Source organism: Eptesicus fuscus, chromosome 17 (assembly GCF_027574615.1).
Source record: "Eptesicus fuscus isolate TK198812 chromosome 17, DD_ASM_mEF_20220401, whole genome shotgun sequence".
Classification (NCBI taxonomy): Eukaryota; Metazoa; Chordata; class Mammalia; order Chiroptera; family Vespertilionidae; genus Eptesicus; species Eptesicus fuscus.
The window spans coordinates 60,226,329-60,242,092 of record NC_072489.1 but is presented as its reverse complement, the minus strand read 5'-3'; the positions used below and the strand labels follow the sequence as shown (position 1 = coordinate 60,242,092).

Genomic DNA, 15,764 nt, shown 5'->3' with positions numbered 1-15,764 from the left:
GAGGCCTTCAGCCCGCCCAGGGCACAGCAGGCTGCGCGAGGCCCAGAAGGTTCTCCCGGGGATCCAGCGCTCCACGCTCGGCCCGTGGGGCTCACGAGCTGAGTTTCTGCATCAGGACGGGGTGTCTTGTCGCCTGTGAGCTGAGCCAGGGCCTCGGCCACACCTGGCGGAGCAGGTGAGCAGCAGAGCCCGTGGCGGCCAGAACCGAAAGTGCAGCCCGGCCGCTCCTAATTCCCAGGGGTGTGCGGCCCCCGACACTGCTCAGCCACAGCCGGTCTCCCCTCCATCCCGACCGGGTTCTGCTGCAGGTACACACGGAACACGCTCTGAGCAAACCCTGCCGAGGGGAGAGCGGCCGTGGGCTCTCCACCTGAGAGTGAGCACTGAGGCCACGGGAGGAGCCCCCCCACACCCAGCGGGTTTGTGTCTGAAGGGGGGGGGGGGGCTGACTTCGGAGTAAAAGGGACAAGACAAAGCGTCCCCAGCCCCAGGGGAGTCAGCGGCCCACAGAGCGCGTCAGAGCCAATGAGACCTGTGGGTCCTGGCAGGCCCCGTGGGGTGACCTCCAGCGTGACCTGCACTCTGACCTCCAGCGTGACCTCCAGGCAGACCCTGGCCTCGAGGGGGACTGCAGGCCACCAGGGGGGCCTCCGGTGGCCTCAGGGGGAGGAGCCTCGTGAGGGGCCGACGGCCGGCTGTGACATCGCAGAGGACTCTGGAAGGTCCCACAGACCAGTGCCCGGGGCAGGAGCCTCGGGGTGGGGGCTCCTCACGCTGAGTCCCGGCTCCCGTGCTGGGAGACGTCTGCGATCACCGTGACGCTGCGCCTGCGCCCGGCGCGCCCGGCCTCACGTCTTCCTCCAGGCGAACGCCTCGTCGGCCAGGACCTGCGCCAGCCGGGCGTTGAAGGGCCCGTAGAAGTCCCGCAGGAGCCGCTGGGTGAGCGGCCACATGGGCCCCAGGCTGCGGTCCTCGGGGCGCCGGGCGTTGGAGGCGGGGCTCCTGGTCATCAGGGCCTCCTGCTTCTCGCTCAGCGGCCCTGGAGCGCGGGGGGCAGAGGCGGAGGCTGAGGGGCGCCGGGCGGGGCAGGCCTCCCGCCGCTTCCTGCGGAGACGGGAGCCTTCCCCGCGCCCTTCGGCGGCGGGACCCCCGTCACCCACCCGTGCACCTGCTGAGACGCCCACCCGCCCGCCACTCCACCGGGGAACAGGCCGCAGCGTCTCTCCCTCCAGGGGACCGCCCGTCCTCCCCGGGACCCCGCCCCACACCACGCACAGCTGGTGCCGAACGGCCTCCCAGCTCAGCCCGGCCCTGCCCATCCCTGCCCATCCCTCCTGGCCCTGCCCATCATGACCATCCCTGCCCATCCCTGCCTGGCCCTGCACATCCCTGCCCATCCCTGCCCATCCCTCCTGGCCCTGCACATCCCTGCCCATCCCTGCCCATCCCTGCCATCCCTGCCCATCCCTGCCCATCCCTGCCCATCCCTGCCTGGCCCTGCACATCCCTGCCCATCCCTGCCTGGCCCTGCCCATCCCTGCCCATCCCTGCCCATCCCTGCCCATCCCTGCCTGGCCCTGCCCATCCCTGCCCATCCCTGCCTGACCCTGCACATCCCTGCCCATCCCTGCCTGGCCCTGCACATCCCTGCCCATCCCTGCCTGACCCTGCACATCCCTGCCCATCCCTGCCTGTCCCTGCACATCCCTGCCCATCCCTGCCTGGCCCTGCACATCCCTGCCCATCCCTGCCTGACCCTGCACATCCCTGCACATCCCTGCCTGACCCTGCACATCCCTGCCCATCCCTGCCTGACCCTGCACATCCCTGCCCATCCCTGCCTGACCCTGCACATCCCTGCCCATCCCTGCCTGACCCTGCACATCCCTGCCCATCCCTGCCTGACCCTGCACATCCCTGCACATCCCTGCCTGACCCTGCACATCCCTGCCCATCCCTGCCTGACCCTGCACATCCCTGCCCATCCCTGCCTGACCCTGCACATCCCTGCCCATCCCTGCCTGGCCCTGCACATCCCTGCCCATCCCTGCCTGGCCCTGCACATCCCTGCCCATCCCTGCCTGACCCTGCACATCCCTGCACATCCCTGCCTGACCCTGCACATCCCTGCACATCCCTGCCTGGCCCTGCACATTCCTGCCCATCCCTGCCTGGCCCTGCACATCCCTGCACATCCCTGCCCATCCCTGCCTGACCCTGCACATCCCTGCCCATCCCTGCCCATCCCTGCCTGGCCCTGCCCATCCCTGCCTGACCCTGCACATCCCTGCCCATCCCTGCCTGACCCTGCCCATCCCTGCCCATCCCTGCCTGGCCCTGCACATCCCTGCCCATCCCTGCCTGGCCCTGCCCATCCCTGCCTGGCTCTGCCCATCCCTGCCTGACCCTGCACATCCCTGCACATCCCTGCCCATCCCTGCCTGACCCTGCACATCCCTGCCCATCCCTGCCTGACCCTGCACATCCCTGCCCATCCCTGCCTGGCCCTGCACATCCCTGCCCATCCCTGCCCATCCCTGCCTGGCCCTGCCCATCCCTGCCTGGCCCTGCACATCCCACCCCCTCCCTGCCCACCCCTGCCCACAAGCTCCAGCGACCTTCGACCTCCGTACCGAGGCTGAGGAACTGGCAGACCCTCCGCATGGTGGACTTGACGTCGGACGCGTGGTCCTCCAGGCGCAGGACGAGGAGCTGCTCTCTGTCGAACACGGCGAGCCAGTCCAGCAGGTACACAGCGTACAGCCCCACCTGCAGCCGCACCTGGACGGGGAAGGCGCTGTTCCAGGGCAGCCCCGGCGCCGCCCGGGGCGCGGTGTCCGGGGCCAGACCCCAAGAGGGCCTGGCGAGCCAGCGGCCTCAGACGCTGGATTCTAAAGGCCGCGCATTCCTTTCCAGACATCTGTAGCATGTTCTCTTTAGATACATTTTTATTTCAGATCAGCTGCCTCCTGCACGCCCCCTACTGGGGATCGAGCCCGCAGCCCAGGCCTGTGCCCTGACCAGGAATCAAACCCATGACCTCCTGGTTCCCAGGTTGACGCTCAACCACGGAGCCACACCCGCCGGGCACACCACGCATTCCTGCAAGACTCCCGCTTCGGGGGGCACTTAATCCTCGTGACGACCCTGTGGGCGGCTTCCCGGCACGGTTCAAGTCCTGTCAGGGCGCATGCAGGGTGTGGGTTCCATCTCTGGTCGGGGTGCGTACGAGAGGCAACTGATCAATATTTCTCTCTCTCCTCTCCTTTCCCCTCTCTCTAAAATCAACAAAAACATATTTAAAACAATAAAAAGCACCTGCCTCCTGCTGATTCAGACCTCTGCCCCCAGCGGCCCCATCCCCTGAGGTTCCAGGCCGTGGGCCCTGGCGCTGCACCCCGAGCCTGCCCGTGACTCGCCACGCGGCTCTGGGCGCCAGGGACCCTCGGGAGCCCCCGTGCCTCCCCGTAAGGTGGGTTGGATCTCGGGGCCCCTGGGAGGACCGAGCCGGAGGGTCCCTGGAGGAACCAGGACGGTGCCAGTTCAGTAACGCACGCGCCCGAGTCCCTTCCCCTCCGGGGAACGGGGTTTCCGAACGTCCGACCTGGCAGACGTCCAGCTGCACCAACGTGGAGGCCGGGCCGCGCCGTGAACCTGTCACCCAGCCTCCGCAGGGTCTCCTTCGCAGCTGCAGTGCCAGCGGGAAGCTGAGGGCGGGCACGCCCGGTCCTCGCTGTGGGAGGAAGTGGCCGCGGGCATCCCGCCTCCGGGAGGCACTGACGACGGGCGAGCCCTGGCCAGGCAGCCCAGCGGTGGGACTGGCATCCCCACAGCAAGGTTGCAGGTTCGCTCCCCGGTCAGGGCGCATACAAGAAGCAACTGATAAATGCATGGATAAGTGGAACCACAAACCGATGTCTCTCTCTCTCTCTCTCCCTCCCTCTCGCTCTCTCAAATCAGTAAATAAAAAGTAAAAGTAAAAGTAAAATAACGGCAGAGGACAGGCACACCGGCTCGCTCTGTCCCGTGGCAGATGCACTGCTCTCTGTTAAGTCGCTTTGTAAGGCAGCGCTATGACCGCCTCGGAGTTACTCGCCACTGGCGCTCCCATGGGGACGTGCAATCCGCCTGCTCACCAATTTCTGTTGGTTTTTCTCACGCGAATCGGCCTTCCGTCTAGTGACGGCCCAGCCGATGGACGAACTACCCCTCCTAAGCCCACAGCAGCCTGGGAGAGTGGCAGCTCTCTCCCGCTCCTTCCGCTCTGAAACCCATAAACACACACACACACACACACACACACACACAAAACCACCCTGCCTCCCGTGTTGATGCTGAAATCCCCGACACCACCCGCATCAGCAGCCTGGGCCGGGGCGGGGGGCGGCGGGGCAGGGGGGGGGCGGGGGGGGGGGGGCCGCGGGGCAGGCTCGGGGTGCGCACCGGCATGGCGTTGTTGAGGCTGTTGTTGTAGACGCAGGCGCGCAGCGAGGAGTCCAGCAGGCAGGCCTCGAACAGCTGCAGCGCCTCCGTCACCTTCTCGTGGAAGTCCTCGGCCGACTTGTTGGAGCTCGCGAAGTACAGGTAGTCCGAGTACAGCCTGGGAACGAGGGGACGGCGGGTCAGCGCCAGAGCGGCGGCGCCGTCGGGGACCAGGGAGACCGACGCCAATGGCCGGGGGGGGGGGGGGGGTTATTCCTTAAAACGCTACCGTCTCTCGTGGTTCCTGCAGGCGAGCCATTTTCCTGCTTCCCTTTTTAAAAAATATGTTTTATTGATGTCAGAGAGGAAGGGAGGGGGAGAGAGAGAAACATCCATGACGAGAGAGAATCATGGACCGGCTGCCTCCTGCACGCCTCACACTGGGCTGGGGATCCAGCCCACAACCCGGGCCTGTGCCCTGACCAGGGAATCGAACCCTGACCTCCGGGTTCCTAGGTCGATGCTCAAACCACTGAGCCACACGGCGGGGCCCTACTTCCCTTCATGTGTCCCCTCCCCCCACCCCAGGCTCTCCAGGACGCAGTCAGGCCCACACGGGCCCCCACCCTATAGGCACGCACACACCTGTAGGCCTGTATGTCTGTGTCCACACATGGTCTGTCCATGCAGGCCCCACCCCCACATGGTCTGTCCGTGCAGACCCCACCCCTACATGGTCTGTCCGTGCAGACCCCACCCCCACATGGTCTGTCCGTGCAGACCCACCCCCATATGCACACACCAAGCTCAGGGTCATCTGTCCGACAACCTCGGAAACCCACAGAGGATCCAAACCCAGGTGCCCAGGCGGGCGGCGCATCCTCGTCAGCGCCCCCTCCCTCTCCTGCTTTCAGGGAGCATGTCAGGGCCCCCCCGGAGCAGGTGGACGCCGCAGAGGAATGTCTGAGTCAGCAATGCCAGGACTCCCCACAACCACGTCCGGGGACAGAGTCAGGGAACCACCTTGGAGGGGGAGAGCCACTTGCTGGGTTAAACCTGCTCAGAAAATGTTGAGGACAGCGGACGTAAAAGGCTAAGCACCAGCCCAGCCAGTGCTGAGTGTCAGCCTGTGAGCCAGGAGGTCGGGGTTCGATTCCCGGTCAGGGCACAAGCCCAGGGTTGTGGGCTCCATCCCCAGTGGGGGGTGTGCAGGAGGCAGCCGATCCATGATTCTCTCTCATCATTGAGGTTTCTCTCTCTCCCCTCTCCTTTCCTCTCTGAAATCAATTAAAAACAAAACACCAACGTTAAAAAGATCCAATGTAAAGAGACACCCCTAAACGTCAACGTTTTAGTCTTTAAAATCAACTCTCCAGGACGAAGCAGGGAAAACGCAGGAGACGTTTAGTCGACATAAACTCCTAACAAACCGTCACAGAGCCGCAGGCACACGGATGCAGCCTCGGGATGCATCAACAGAGGTCAGGCATTGAGAACGTGGGAGGGTGTCGCTCGGCTCCCCCCCGGCAGGCCAGGACCCCTGGGGACCCTTTTCTGAGCGGCTGCAGCCAGAGAAGGGAGCCGGCAGGAAGGCGCCTGCTTCCGAGGCGGAAAAGCTGTCCTGAGCGGAGAGACCCGCCCGGGTTCCTAAGGGGCTGGCCGGTCCGCGGAAGGTTCAGGAAGGAAGACAGGCAGATGTCCCAGCTGGGCTGTCCTGCGTGACGTGAGCGGCCGCGCAGCAGGAGCCCAAGGCTGCAGGGGACGAGGCCCCGGGCAGAGCGAGGGCCAGGGGCCCCGAGTGTGGGGGTGACAAGCCCCCTCCGCAGAGCCACCTCACTTTCGCCCCGACAGACGGGTGTCCATTGGGCCTGTTTCCAGCAGCGCCTCCAATACCGGCCCAACACGCTCCGGCCTTCTGTGCCGCCGCTGCCGAGGCGCTGGGCTGAGCGGGGAGGCGGCGGCTGCGCCGGGTCCACGCTCCCCAGCTCCGGTCCCGAGCCCGGTCCGGGACCCCCACGCCTGGGAGGCAGTGGGGTTGCATGTGTGTGCTGGGGGGCAAGCTCCCTGACCTGCTGTGTCTCTCCCCCGCCTCCCCCGGGACAAAGCTGCAGCCATCATGAGCTGGAAGGCCCTCCAGGTAGGAGCTGGACAGGCACCACGGCCACGCTGCATCCCCCCGACAGGCACCCACGGCCACGCTGCATCCCCCCGACAGGCACCCACGGCCACGCTGCATCCACCCCGACAGGCACCACGGCCACGCTGCCTTCACCCCGACAGGCACCACGGCCACGCTGCATCCCCCGACAGGCACCACGGCCACGCTGCCTTCACCCCGACAGGCACCACGGCCACGCTGCATCCCCCGACAGGCACCCACGGCCACGCTGCATCCCCCGACAGGCACCCACGGCCACGCTGCATCCCCCCGACAGGCACCACGGCCACGCTGCATCCACCCCGACAGGCACCACGGCCACGCTGCATCCCCCCGACAGGCACCACGGCCACGCTGCATCCCCCCGACAGGCACCACGGCCACGCTGCATCCCCCGACAGGCACCCACGGCCACGCTGCACCCCCCGACAGGCACCACGGCCACGCTGCATCCCCCGACAGGCACCCACGGCCACGCTGCATCCCCGACAGGCACCACGGCCACGCTGCATCCCCCGACAGGCACCACGGCCACGCTGCATCCCCCCGACAGGCACCCACGGCCACGCTGCATCCCCCCGACAGGCACCCCCGGCCACGCTGCATCCCCCCGACAGGCACCCCCGGCCACGCTGCATCCCCCCGACAGGCACCACGGCCACGCTGCATCCCCGACAGGCACCACGGCCACGCTGCATCCCCGACAGGCACCACGGCCACGCTGCATCCCCCGACAGGCACCACGGCCACGCTGCATCCCCCGACAGGCACCACGGCCACGCTGCATCCCCCGACAGGCACCCACGGCCACGCTGCACCCCCCGACAGGCACCACGGCCACGCTGCATCCCCCGACAGGCACCCACGGCCACGCTGCATCCCCGACAGGCACCCACGGCCACGCTGCATCCACCCCGACAGGCACCCCCGGCCACGCTGCATCCACCCCGACAGGCACCCCCGGCCACGCTGCATCCACCGACAGGCACCACGGCCACGCTGCATCCCCCCGACAGGCACCACGGCCACGGTGCATCCCCCGACAGGCACCACGGCCACGCTGCATCCACCCCGACAGGCACCCACGGCCACGCTGCATCCACCCCGACAGGCACCCCCGGCCACGCTGCATACCCCGACAGGCACCCACGGCCACGCTGCATCCCCCGACAGGCACCACGGCCACGCTGCCTTCACCCCGACAGGCACCCACGGCCACGCTGCATTCACCCCGACAGGCACCCACGGCCACGCTGCATCCCCCCGACAGGCACCCACGGCCACGCTGCATCCCCCGACAGGCACCCACGGCCACGCTGCATCCCCCGACAGGCACCACGGCCACGCTGCATCACCCCGACAGGCACCCACGGCCACGCTGCATCCCCCGACAGGCACCCACGGCCACGCTGCATCCCCCGACAGGCACCCACGGCCACGCTGCATCCCCCGACAGGCACCCACGGCCACGCTGCATCACCCCGACAGGCACCCACGGCCACGCCTCTCAGCTCCCGCGTCTCCCGAGCCTGGCCCCCTGGCCCCGCCTTCCTTCCCGTGTGCTCCGTGTCCTCCCCTCCTCTCCAGGGCGCCGGTCACGGATCGGGGGCCCCGCGAATCCAGTGTGACCTCCTTACTCAGACTTCCACCATAGACCCCAGTCCCAGCAAGGTCACGTCCCACGTCCGGGCTCGGGCCTGGACGCCCAGTTCCACCAGTGACGCGGTCACCAGGCAAGGAAAGGAAGACGGCGGCCTGGCAGCGTCCTCAGCGCCTGGCGGGCGGCCCGTCGGGGTTGGACGTGGCCTGTGGAGCTCCGTGGGAAGAAGCGGGTGCAGCGTGAGGACCCCCAGCCCCCGAGCTGCTGGGCTGCACTGGCCTGGCCGCGCCCCCTCCCCATCGGCCCCGAGGGTGTCACAGCCACTCCGTCCAGACTCTTCCTTCCCGCTGGTCTCACGGAAGAGCCGGAGCCGCACACCCAGAGCCGACCGGACAGGCCTCGGTCAGGTCCGGAGACGGGGACCCCAGGCGTTAGCCCCCCCGATTCCAGGGGCATTTCTCACTTCCTGGCGGTGCCCGCAGAGCAGCCGGGTCCAGGCCAACCGGCCGCAGTGGCCAAGAAAGCATCGCAACCGCTGAGACGCAGAGGATCACCCCGGACAATATTTACGTAAGAAATACCACGGGCTTTGCAAGCCCAGCTGGTTTATTTTCTTTCAAGAGGCACAATCCAGTTTGTGACGCGGAGAAAGACTATTCTTTCAATCCGCCTCGTCTCCTCCCCACCCCCGCCCGGGACAGGAAGTCTAAACCGCTCACCGCTCACCCCTCACCCCGCTGGGGTGACGCAGTGGTGGAGCGTTGACCTATGAGCCAGGAGGTCAGGGTTCGATTCCCGGTCAGGGCACAGGCCCGGGTGGCGGGCTCGATCCCCAGTGAGGGGCGGGCAGGAGGCGCCGATCAGTGACTCTCCCTCACCATGGACGTGTCTCCCTCTCCCATCCTCTCTGAGAGCCACGCCGTTACAAATGACGACAACAGAGCACCCACCTCTCCACGGGGTCCCTGAGCATGACGATGAGCCGGGCGTCCGGCTGGACGGCGCGGATGAAGTCCTGCGTCAGGAAGGGCGGCTCGCCGTCCGTGCTGTTGTCGTAGAAGAAGGTCCAGGCGTTGTTATCCCACATGGTGGACGCGCTGGCCTCCCCTGGAGCGGAGACGCGGCCGGTGAGCAGCGCCGAGTGACGGGGCCCCCGAGCGGCCTGAGCCAGGACCACCCCTGGCTGATGCCTTCCCCTCACCCGCTTGTGGGGGCGCGAGCGGGTCCCCACGCTGGCAGGCTGGCCTCCAGGGAGTGGAGGCTGAGACCCACCCCCTGCCACAGTGACACACACACACACACCAAGGATCTCAGGGTGGCTCAGGGGTTGAGCATCGACCTATGACCCAGGAGGTCAGGGTTCAATTCCTGGTCAGGGCACAGGCCCGGGTTGCGGGCTCCATCCCCAGTGTGGGGCGTGCAGGAGGCAGCCGGTCCATGCTTCTCTCTCATCACTGATGTTTCTCTCTCTCCCTCTCCCTTCCTCTGACACAATAAATACACATATTTTTAAAAGGACCTCAATCTGGACATGACGGTGACCCAGGCGGCACTGAGCGTGCGTCCGCCGATCGTCCCTCCAGGACGTGCCAAGACCTCCGCCGGCACCGGCCCCCCAACTCCAGGCTGTGTAACTGCTCGCCGTGCACGCTCTGCGGCGTGGAAGGGCCCGCGGAGCACGAGGAGGCGATTCCCATCAGGGACGGAGGCCGCGGGCGCTGGTCCTCATTCGGAATCGTGTGCAGTCGGCATCGACTCCGCTGGGAAACCCCACGGCCAGTTCTCGGCTCTCGGAGGGCTCCCGGGACCCCCGTCTCGGGCTGGGGTCCGGCACGCCCACCCCAGCCCCCCCACACAGCCGCCTCCCCTCAGTCCTTCCTGGGGAGCTTTTCTGTGTGTGTGTGTGTGTGTGTGTGTGTGTGTGTGTGTTTTAAGAGAAAAGCCATAGAATACAGAAAGAAAAGTCAATCAGAGTCCTTTGAAAGTTCCACTCACAGTGAATAAGGGACCATTAGGACAAGGCAAGTATTTTAGACTAAAATGCAGATTCTGTCAGATGTCACAAATGAGCTGGCTCTACAAGCAAGAAGCATTGTCTACCCACCCATCCATCCCCACCCATCCATCCATCCCCACCCATCCCCACGCATCCATCCCCACTTATCCCCACCCATCCACCCCCACCCATCCATCCTTCACCCATCCATCCCCACCCATCCATCCCCACCCATCCATCCCCACTTATCCCCACCCATCCACCCCCACCCATCCATCCTTCACCCATCCATCCCCACCCATCCATCCCCACCCACCCATCCCCACCCATCCATCCTTCACCCATCCTCACCCATCCATCCCCACCCATCCATCCCCACCCATCCATCCATCCCCACTTATCCCCACCCATCCATCCCCACTTATCCCCACCCATCCACCCCCACCCATCCATCCTTCACCCATCCATCCCCACCCCTCCATCCCCACCCATCCCCACCCATCCATCCCCACCCACCCATCCCCACCCCTCCATCCCCACCCCTCCATCCAGAAAGCGTTCAGCTGGTGTACCAGATGTCGGCACTGCACTTGGCGTTGGGGACAGAGCAGGGAAACAGGACAGGTAACCCCTCCTCTCAGACGGGATCTGGGGCAAGACCGACAGGTCAGCACTCGGAGCCCCGTGTGCGCTCGGACGGGCAGAGCAGGGGGCGGGGGCAGAGGCAGCACCTTTCGACGTGTCTAGAGCCCCGGCTCCAACGCGCACGGCCACTCGGGCCCTTCGTGGCTCAGCCACCGGCCCAGGCCACAGAGGAAAGGCCCGCTGGCCGGGGGCTGAGATAAGGAAAGACCCCACAGCCCTAGCCAGGCTCTAACCGGGCAGGGCTGCGTCACAGTTCAGGGCTGGGAGGAGCCCAGAACGGATCTGGTCCAACAAGCCCATTTTACAGATGTGCAGACTGAGGCCAGGACCGCGAAGACCGACTCGGCACAGGGTACACGAGCAGGGCTGGACGCCAGCTCCCCCCGCCTCTCCGCTGCCATGAAACTCAGCACGCTCTGCTCCGGGTCAGCACGGGGCAGCCTGTCTGTCCGTTGTTCTCCCTTTTCGAACGGAGACGTAAGTGCACCAGGAAACCGAGCGGAGGCTTCCCTTCCCCGGCCCGGCAGGCACAGGGGGTGGGAGTCCCCGTCAAACAGTAATGAGACTTGTGGTTGGGGTGTCTGGACCCCGGGGCTGTAAGACAGCAAGCAGCCCTTTCAGGCTGGGAGCGAGGGGTGGCTCTCCTGTGGCTCCCAGGCCTCGGGTTAGAGCTAAAACTGGAAACAAAAACGCCAGGACGGAGGCAGGTTGGACCAGAGAATCCTAAGCAAAGACCGGTCTTCCAAAGGGTCGGTCACAGTCCCTCCCAGTCACGGCTAACCGAGGCACTGAATTGGGAGATAAAATACAACAATCTTGGTAAATTTTAACAATGGGTTACCTGCCCATTTAAGCAAAATGTGTGATTTGATGTCTCTCTTTCAGGGGAGACGGGCGGACAGATGTCCTGAGCTGCCCCCCATGCAGCGAGCAGGCAGGTATGCCCCCGACAACGCCTCCTCCCGCACGAAGGCCACGGCCACGCCTCGCCCCTCCTGGCTCTGGCCTCTCAGGCACCGGGTCCGCAACCCGGGCGTGTGCCCTGACCGGGAATCGAACCGGCAACCTCTTGGTTCACAGGTCGATGCTCAGCCCCTGAGCCACACTGGCCAGGCCCTTCAAGAAGCGTCCCCGTGTCTGCTGGGAGGGCCGGCGTCTGGGCTGGGCGAGGTGAGCGCCGGGGAGACGGCAGGGCCTGCGGGACGGGCACCCTCATCTCGGGGTGAGAAGGGCCGGCTCTTTAAACAGCAGTTCGCCGGCCAGGACGCCGGGCCGGTCTGTTCCAGAGGCTGCCCGTCTCCCCGGGTCCTGGCCGGGGATCACAACAGGCGCGCGAATCGCTTAATTGCCCTTTGATCCCCGTCCAGCGCCGGCGGGTTCATCCTTTGGAGGAGCCAGGCACGTGGTCTCCATTCAAACAGGAACGAGGAAACGCCACCTTAGAAACAGCCGCTCCAGCTGCACCCGCGTCTCCGTGGAACGGGGACGCCCCCAGCACGCCTGCGTCACGGACACCGCGCAGGTGAGGAGAGCGGGTCCCCGGGGTGAGAGGACGGCGGGCGGGGACACGCGCTCCTCGGGGGTCACGCCCTGTCCGCAGGCGCCGGGAGGCCCCGGGCAGGCGCGGCCGAGGGCGGAGCCGCGTACCTGTGACGATCCTGCTCCTCGGGCCCGGCTCGCCCGCCTGCAGGCCGCGGTGGATCTGGTGCGCCGCCAGGTCGAAGAGGTCCAGGTAGTCCTCCACGGGGTAGCGGTCCCGCAGCCCGTCCCTCAGGCGCACGATGCCTGCGGGAACCGGAGGCAGCGGTTACTGAGGGCAGCGCGGCCGGCGGGCTGCTGGCTCCGGCGATGACGGGGAGGGACGGAGGCCCCGGGCCGGCGTCCGCAGCCAGGCTCGGCCCAGGAGGCTGCGGGCAGGGGCGGCAGGCAGGCAGGGTGGGCCCTCGAGTTTGATGTCAGAGAGGAAGGGAGAGGGAGAGAGAGAGAAACATCAAGGATGAGAGACAATCATGGATCAGCTGCCTCCTGCACGCCCCCCACGGGGGATCGAGCCCACAACCCGGGCCTGTGCCCTGACCGGGAATCGAACCGGCAACCTCTTGGTTCATAGGTCAGCGCTCAACCCCTGAGCCACACTGGCCAGGCCCTTCAAGAACCATCACCGCGCCGAAACTGGTTTGGCTCAGTGGATAGAGCGTCGGCCTGCGGACTCAAGGGTCCCAGGTTCGATTCCGGTCAAGGGCACGTACCTTGGTTGCGGGCACATCCCCAGTGGGGGGTGTGCAGGAGGCAGCTGATTGATGTTTCTCTTTCATCGACGTTTCTAACTCTATATCCCTCTCTCTTCCTCTCTGTAAAAAATCAATAAAATATCTTAAAAAAAAAAAAAAAAAAAGAACCATCCCCGTGTCTGCTGGGAGGGCCGGCGTCTGGGCTGGGCGAGGTGAGCGCCGGGGAGACGGCAGGGCCTGCGGGACGGGCACCCTCACCTCGGGCTCTGCCCCGTGCTGCGAGTCAGCAGCCTGTCCGTCTGTCCAAACAGTAAGGGAACGGATGGTGCCGGACAGACACGTGGTTTGAGCTCGGCAGTGACCCTGGCGTCGGCCACGTGCAGCCACACTGGCCCAGCCTGAGACGGGGTGCAGGCACGGTGACCCCACAGCAGCCCCGCCCGCAGCCGCTGAGGTCCGGGGGCGTGGACACTCCCGTGGACGGACAAGAGGCTGATGGTGACCCCGGATCCAGAGGCCCGGCTCTTTGCATGAGGGAAGGGGGAGCTGTGGGCAGAGCCCCCCCAACGGAGCACCAACGGGACACCCTGGCTCCCGGGCTGCCACGCCCCAGACACATCCGTACTCTGTCCACTCCGGGAGGGACACCCGGGGTTCGGTCAAACGCTCGTCAGGAAACACACTAATCGCCGGCCCAACGTGGTCCGTGGTCCCCCTCAGGAAAACAGGGGTCCCTCCTGAGAGCCTGGCCCCCAGGAAACGCCTCGGCCTCAGCCTCGGCCCTCGGCCCGCCCAGACTCCGCATTCGTCATCCCGGCTCCGGTGACCGATGCCTCCTGGCAGAGGGAGAAGGTCAAGGAGAGGAAAGAGTGACCGGGCCCAGGGTGGCCCGGGCGGGGCAGGAGCCACAGCAGGAGGGACGGCGAGGCCACGCCCACCCGTGGGGAAGGGGCGCTGGGATCCCCATCCAGACAGGCACCGAGAATCGTCTCCACGTGGCTTCCTTCCAGCCGAGCCAGGTGCCACGGGGGAGGACACGGGCTCAGAGCAGCTGAGCGGGCGCCTGGGCCCAGGCTGAGCCCCAGGGAGGAACCCGCCCCTGGGCAGCCTTTCTCCGTCTCCCCCAGCCCGGGGGGCTGCAGGGCCAGGTCAGAGCGGGAGGGGCCAGGTCAGAGCTGAGAGGGGAGAGGTCAGAGGGGGAGGGGCCAGGTCAGAGGGGGAGGGACAGGTCAGAGCTGAGAGGGGAGAGGTCAGAGCGGGAGGGACAGGTCAGAGCTGAGAGGGGAGAGGTCAGAGCGGGAGGGACAGGTCAGAGCGGGAGGGACAGGTCAGAGCTGAGAGGGGAGAGGTCAGAGCGGGAGGGACAGGTCAGAGGGGGAGGGGACAGGTCAGAGCGGGAGGAAACAGGTCAGAGCGGGAGGGGACAGGTCAGAGCGGGAGGGACAGGTCAGAGGGGGAGGGGACAGGTCAGAGGGGGAGGGGCCAGGTCAGAGCGGGAGGGGACAGGTCAGAGCGGGAGGGGAGAGGTCAGAGGGGGAGGGGCCAGGTCAGAGGGGGAGGGGAGAGGTCAGAGCGGGAGGGGACAGGTCAGAGGGGGAGGGGACAGGTCAGAGCGGGAGGGGACAGGTCAGAGGGGGAGGGGACAGCCCCTGACACATGTCCACCCGCTCCTGCCCTCAGGCTCCACGTGACCAGGCGGGCTGCCCGTTCTGCGCCGTCCCGGGCCCTGCACCCCACGGCACTCGGTAGCTCCCGGGTGGCTGGGGCCGGTTCCTGGCCGTGGACGTTTGCCCGGGACCTCGGACAAGGGGAGGGTCTGACTCTGCGTCTGCGCCCGGGAGCCCAGCCCAGAGCCTGGCCCAGAGCAGGTGCCTCCCTCCCACCGGCCCCCGGACCTCAGTGAGAGGAAGGCGTGGTGGGCCCGGCCGTGTGGCTCAGTTGGTGAGCATCGCCCTATGAACCAGGAGGTCACGACCTATGAACCAGGAGGTCACGACCTATGAACCAGGAGGTCACGGTTCAATTCCTAGTCAGGGCACATGCCCGGGTTGTGGGCTCCATGCCCGGTGTGGGGCGTGTAGGAGGCAGCTGATCAATGATGCTTTCATCATTCTTGTTCTCTCTCTCTCCCTCTTCCTTCCTCTCTGAAATCAATAAAAATAAATTTAAAAAAAGAAAAGAAGGCAAGAAGGCATGGTGAGAGATGGAGGCAGGAGCCCGGGCCACCCCTGGGCCCCTCCCCGGCCGGGGGACCGGGCGCTCACGCACCGAACCGCTTGCGCGTCCACCAGTGCGGCTCCTTGATGGCGGAGAACTTGACCTCGGGGTGCAGCCGCAGGCGGTCGTACAGGTCGGTGGTGCCGCACTTGGGCTGCCCGATGATGTAGAAGCGCGGCAGGCAGCGCAGGCGGTAGTGGCGCCCGGCCACGTGGGCCAGGTGGCCCCAGAAGGCCTTGCGCAGCGCGTCGAAGGTGGCGCGGAAGCGCTTGGAGTAGAGCGCGTAGGAGTTGGTCAGGTAGGGGTCCGAGGTGTTGTGCCCCGCGAACTCCTCGTACCAGCACGGGCTCCTGCTGCTCGGGAGAAACTTCCTGGGGATGACGGCGAACATCTGCAGCGAGGGGGGGGACACGGGAGGGACGGTCTCTGACCACGCGTGGTCCTGCCCGGACCGGACGCGCGTTCAGCGGGAGGCACTCCCTGTCGGGCTCACTC

General features: G+C 66.4%; 1 protein-coding gene across 3 annotated transcripts in view; it reads right to left on the bottom strand.

The window, feature by feature from the left end:
- Positions 1 to 240: 240 nt before the first annotated feature.
- Positions 241 to 15,764, bottom strand: part of CHST15 (carbohydrate sulfotransferase 15) — a 38,741-nt gene continuing 23,217 nt past the window's right edge. For all 3 annotated transcript variants that reach the window (XM_054729177.1, XM_054729178.1, XM_054729179.1), the window contains exons 3-8: positions 15,321 to 15,660; positions 12,469 to 12,606; positions 9,131 to 9,287; positions 4,444 to 4,600; positions 2,634 to 2,781; positions 241 to 1,039 (exon numbers count right to left, since the gene is read on the bottom strand). In XM_054729177.1, coding sequence (XP_054585152.1) covers positions 849 to 1,039; positions 2,634 to 2,781; positions 4,444 to 4,600; positions 9,131 to 9,287; positions 12,469 to 12,606; positions 15,321 to 15,660 — 1,131 coding nt within the window. In that variant the 3' untranslated portion in view covers positions 241 to 848. The remainder of the gene's footprint in view (positions 1,040 to 2,633; positions 2,782 to 4,443; positions 4,601 to 9,130; positions 9,288 to 12,468; positions 12,607 to 15,320; positions 15,661 to 15,764) is intronic.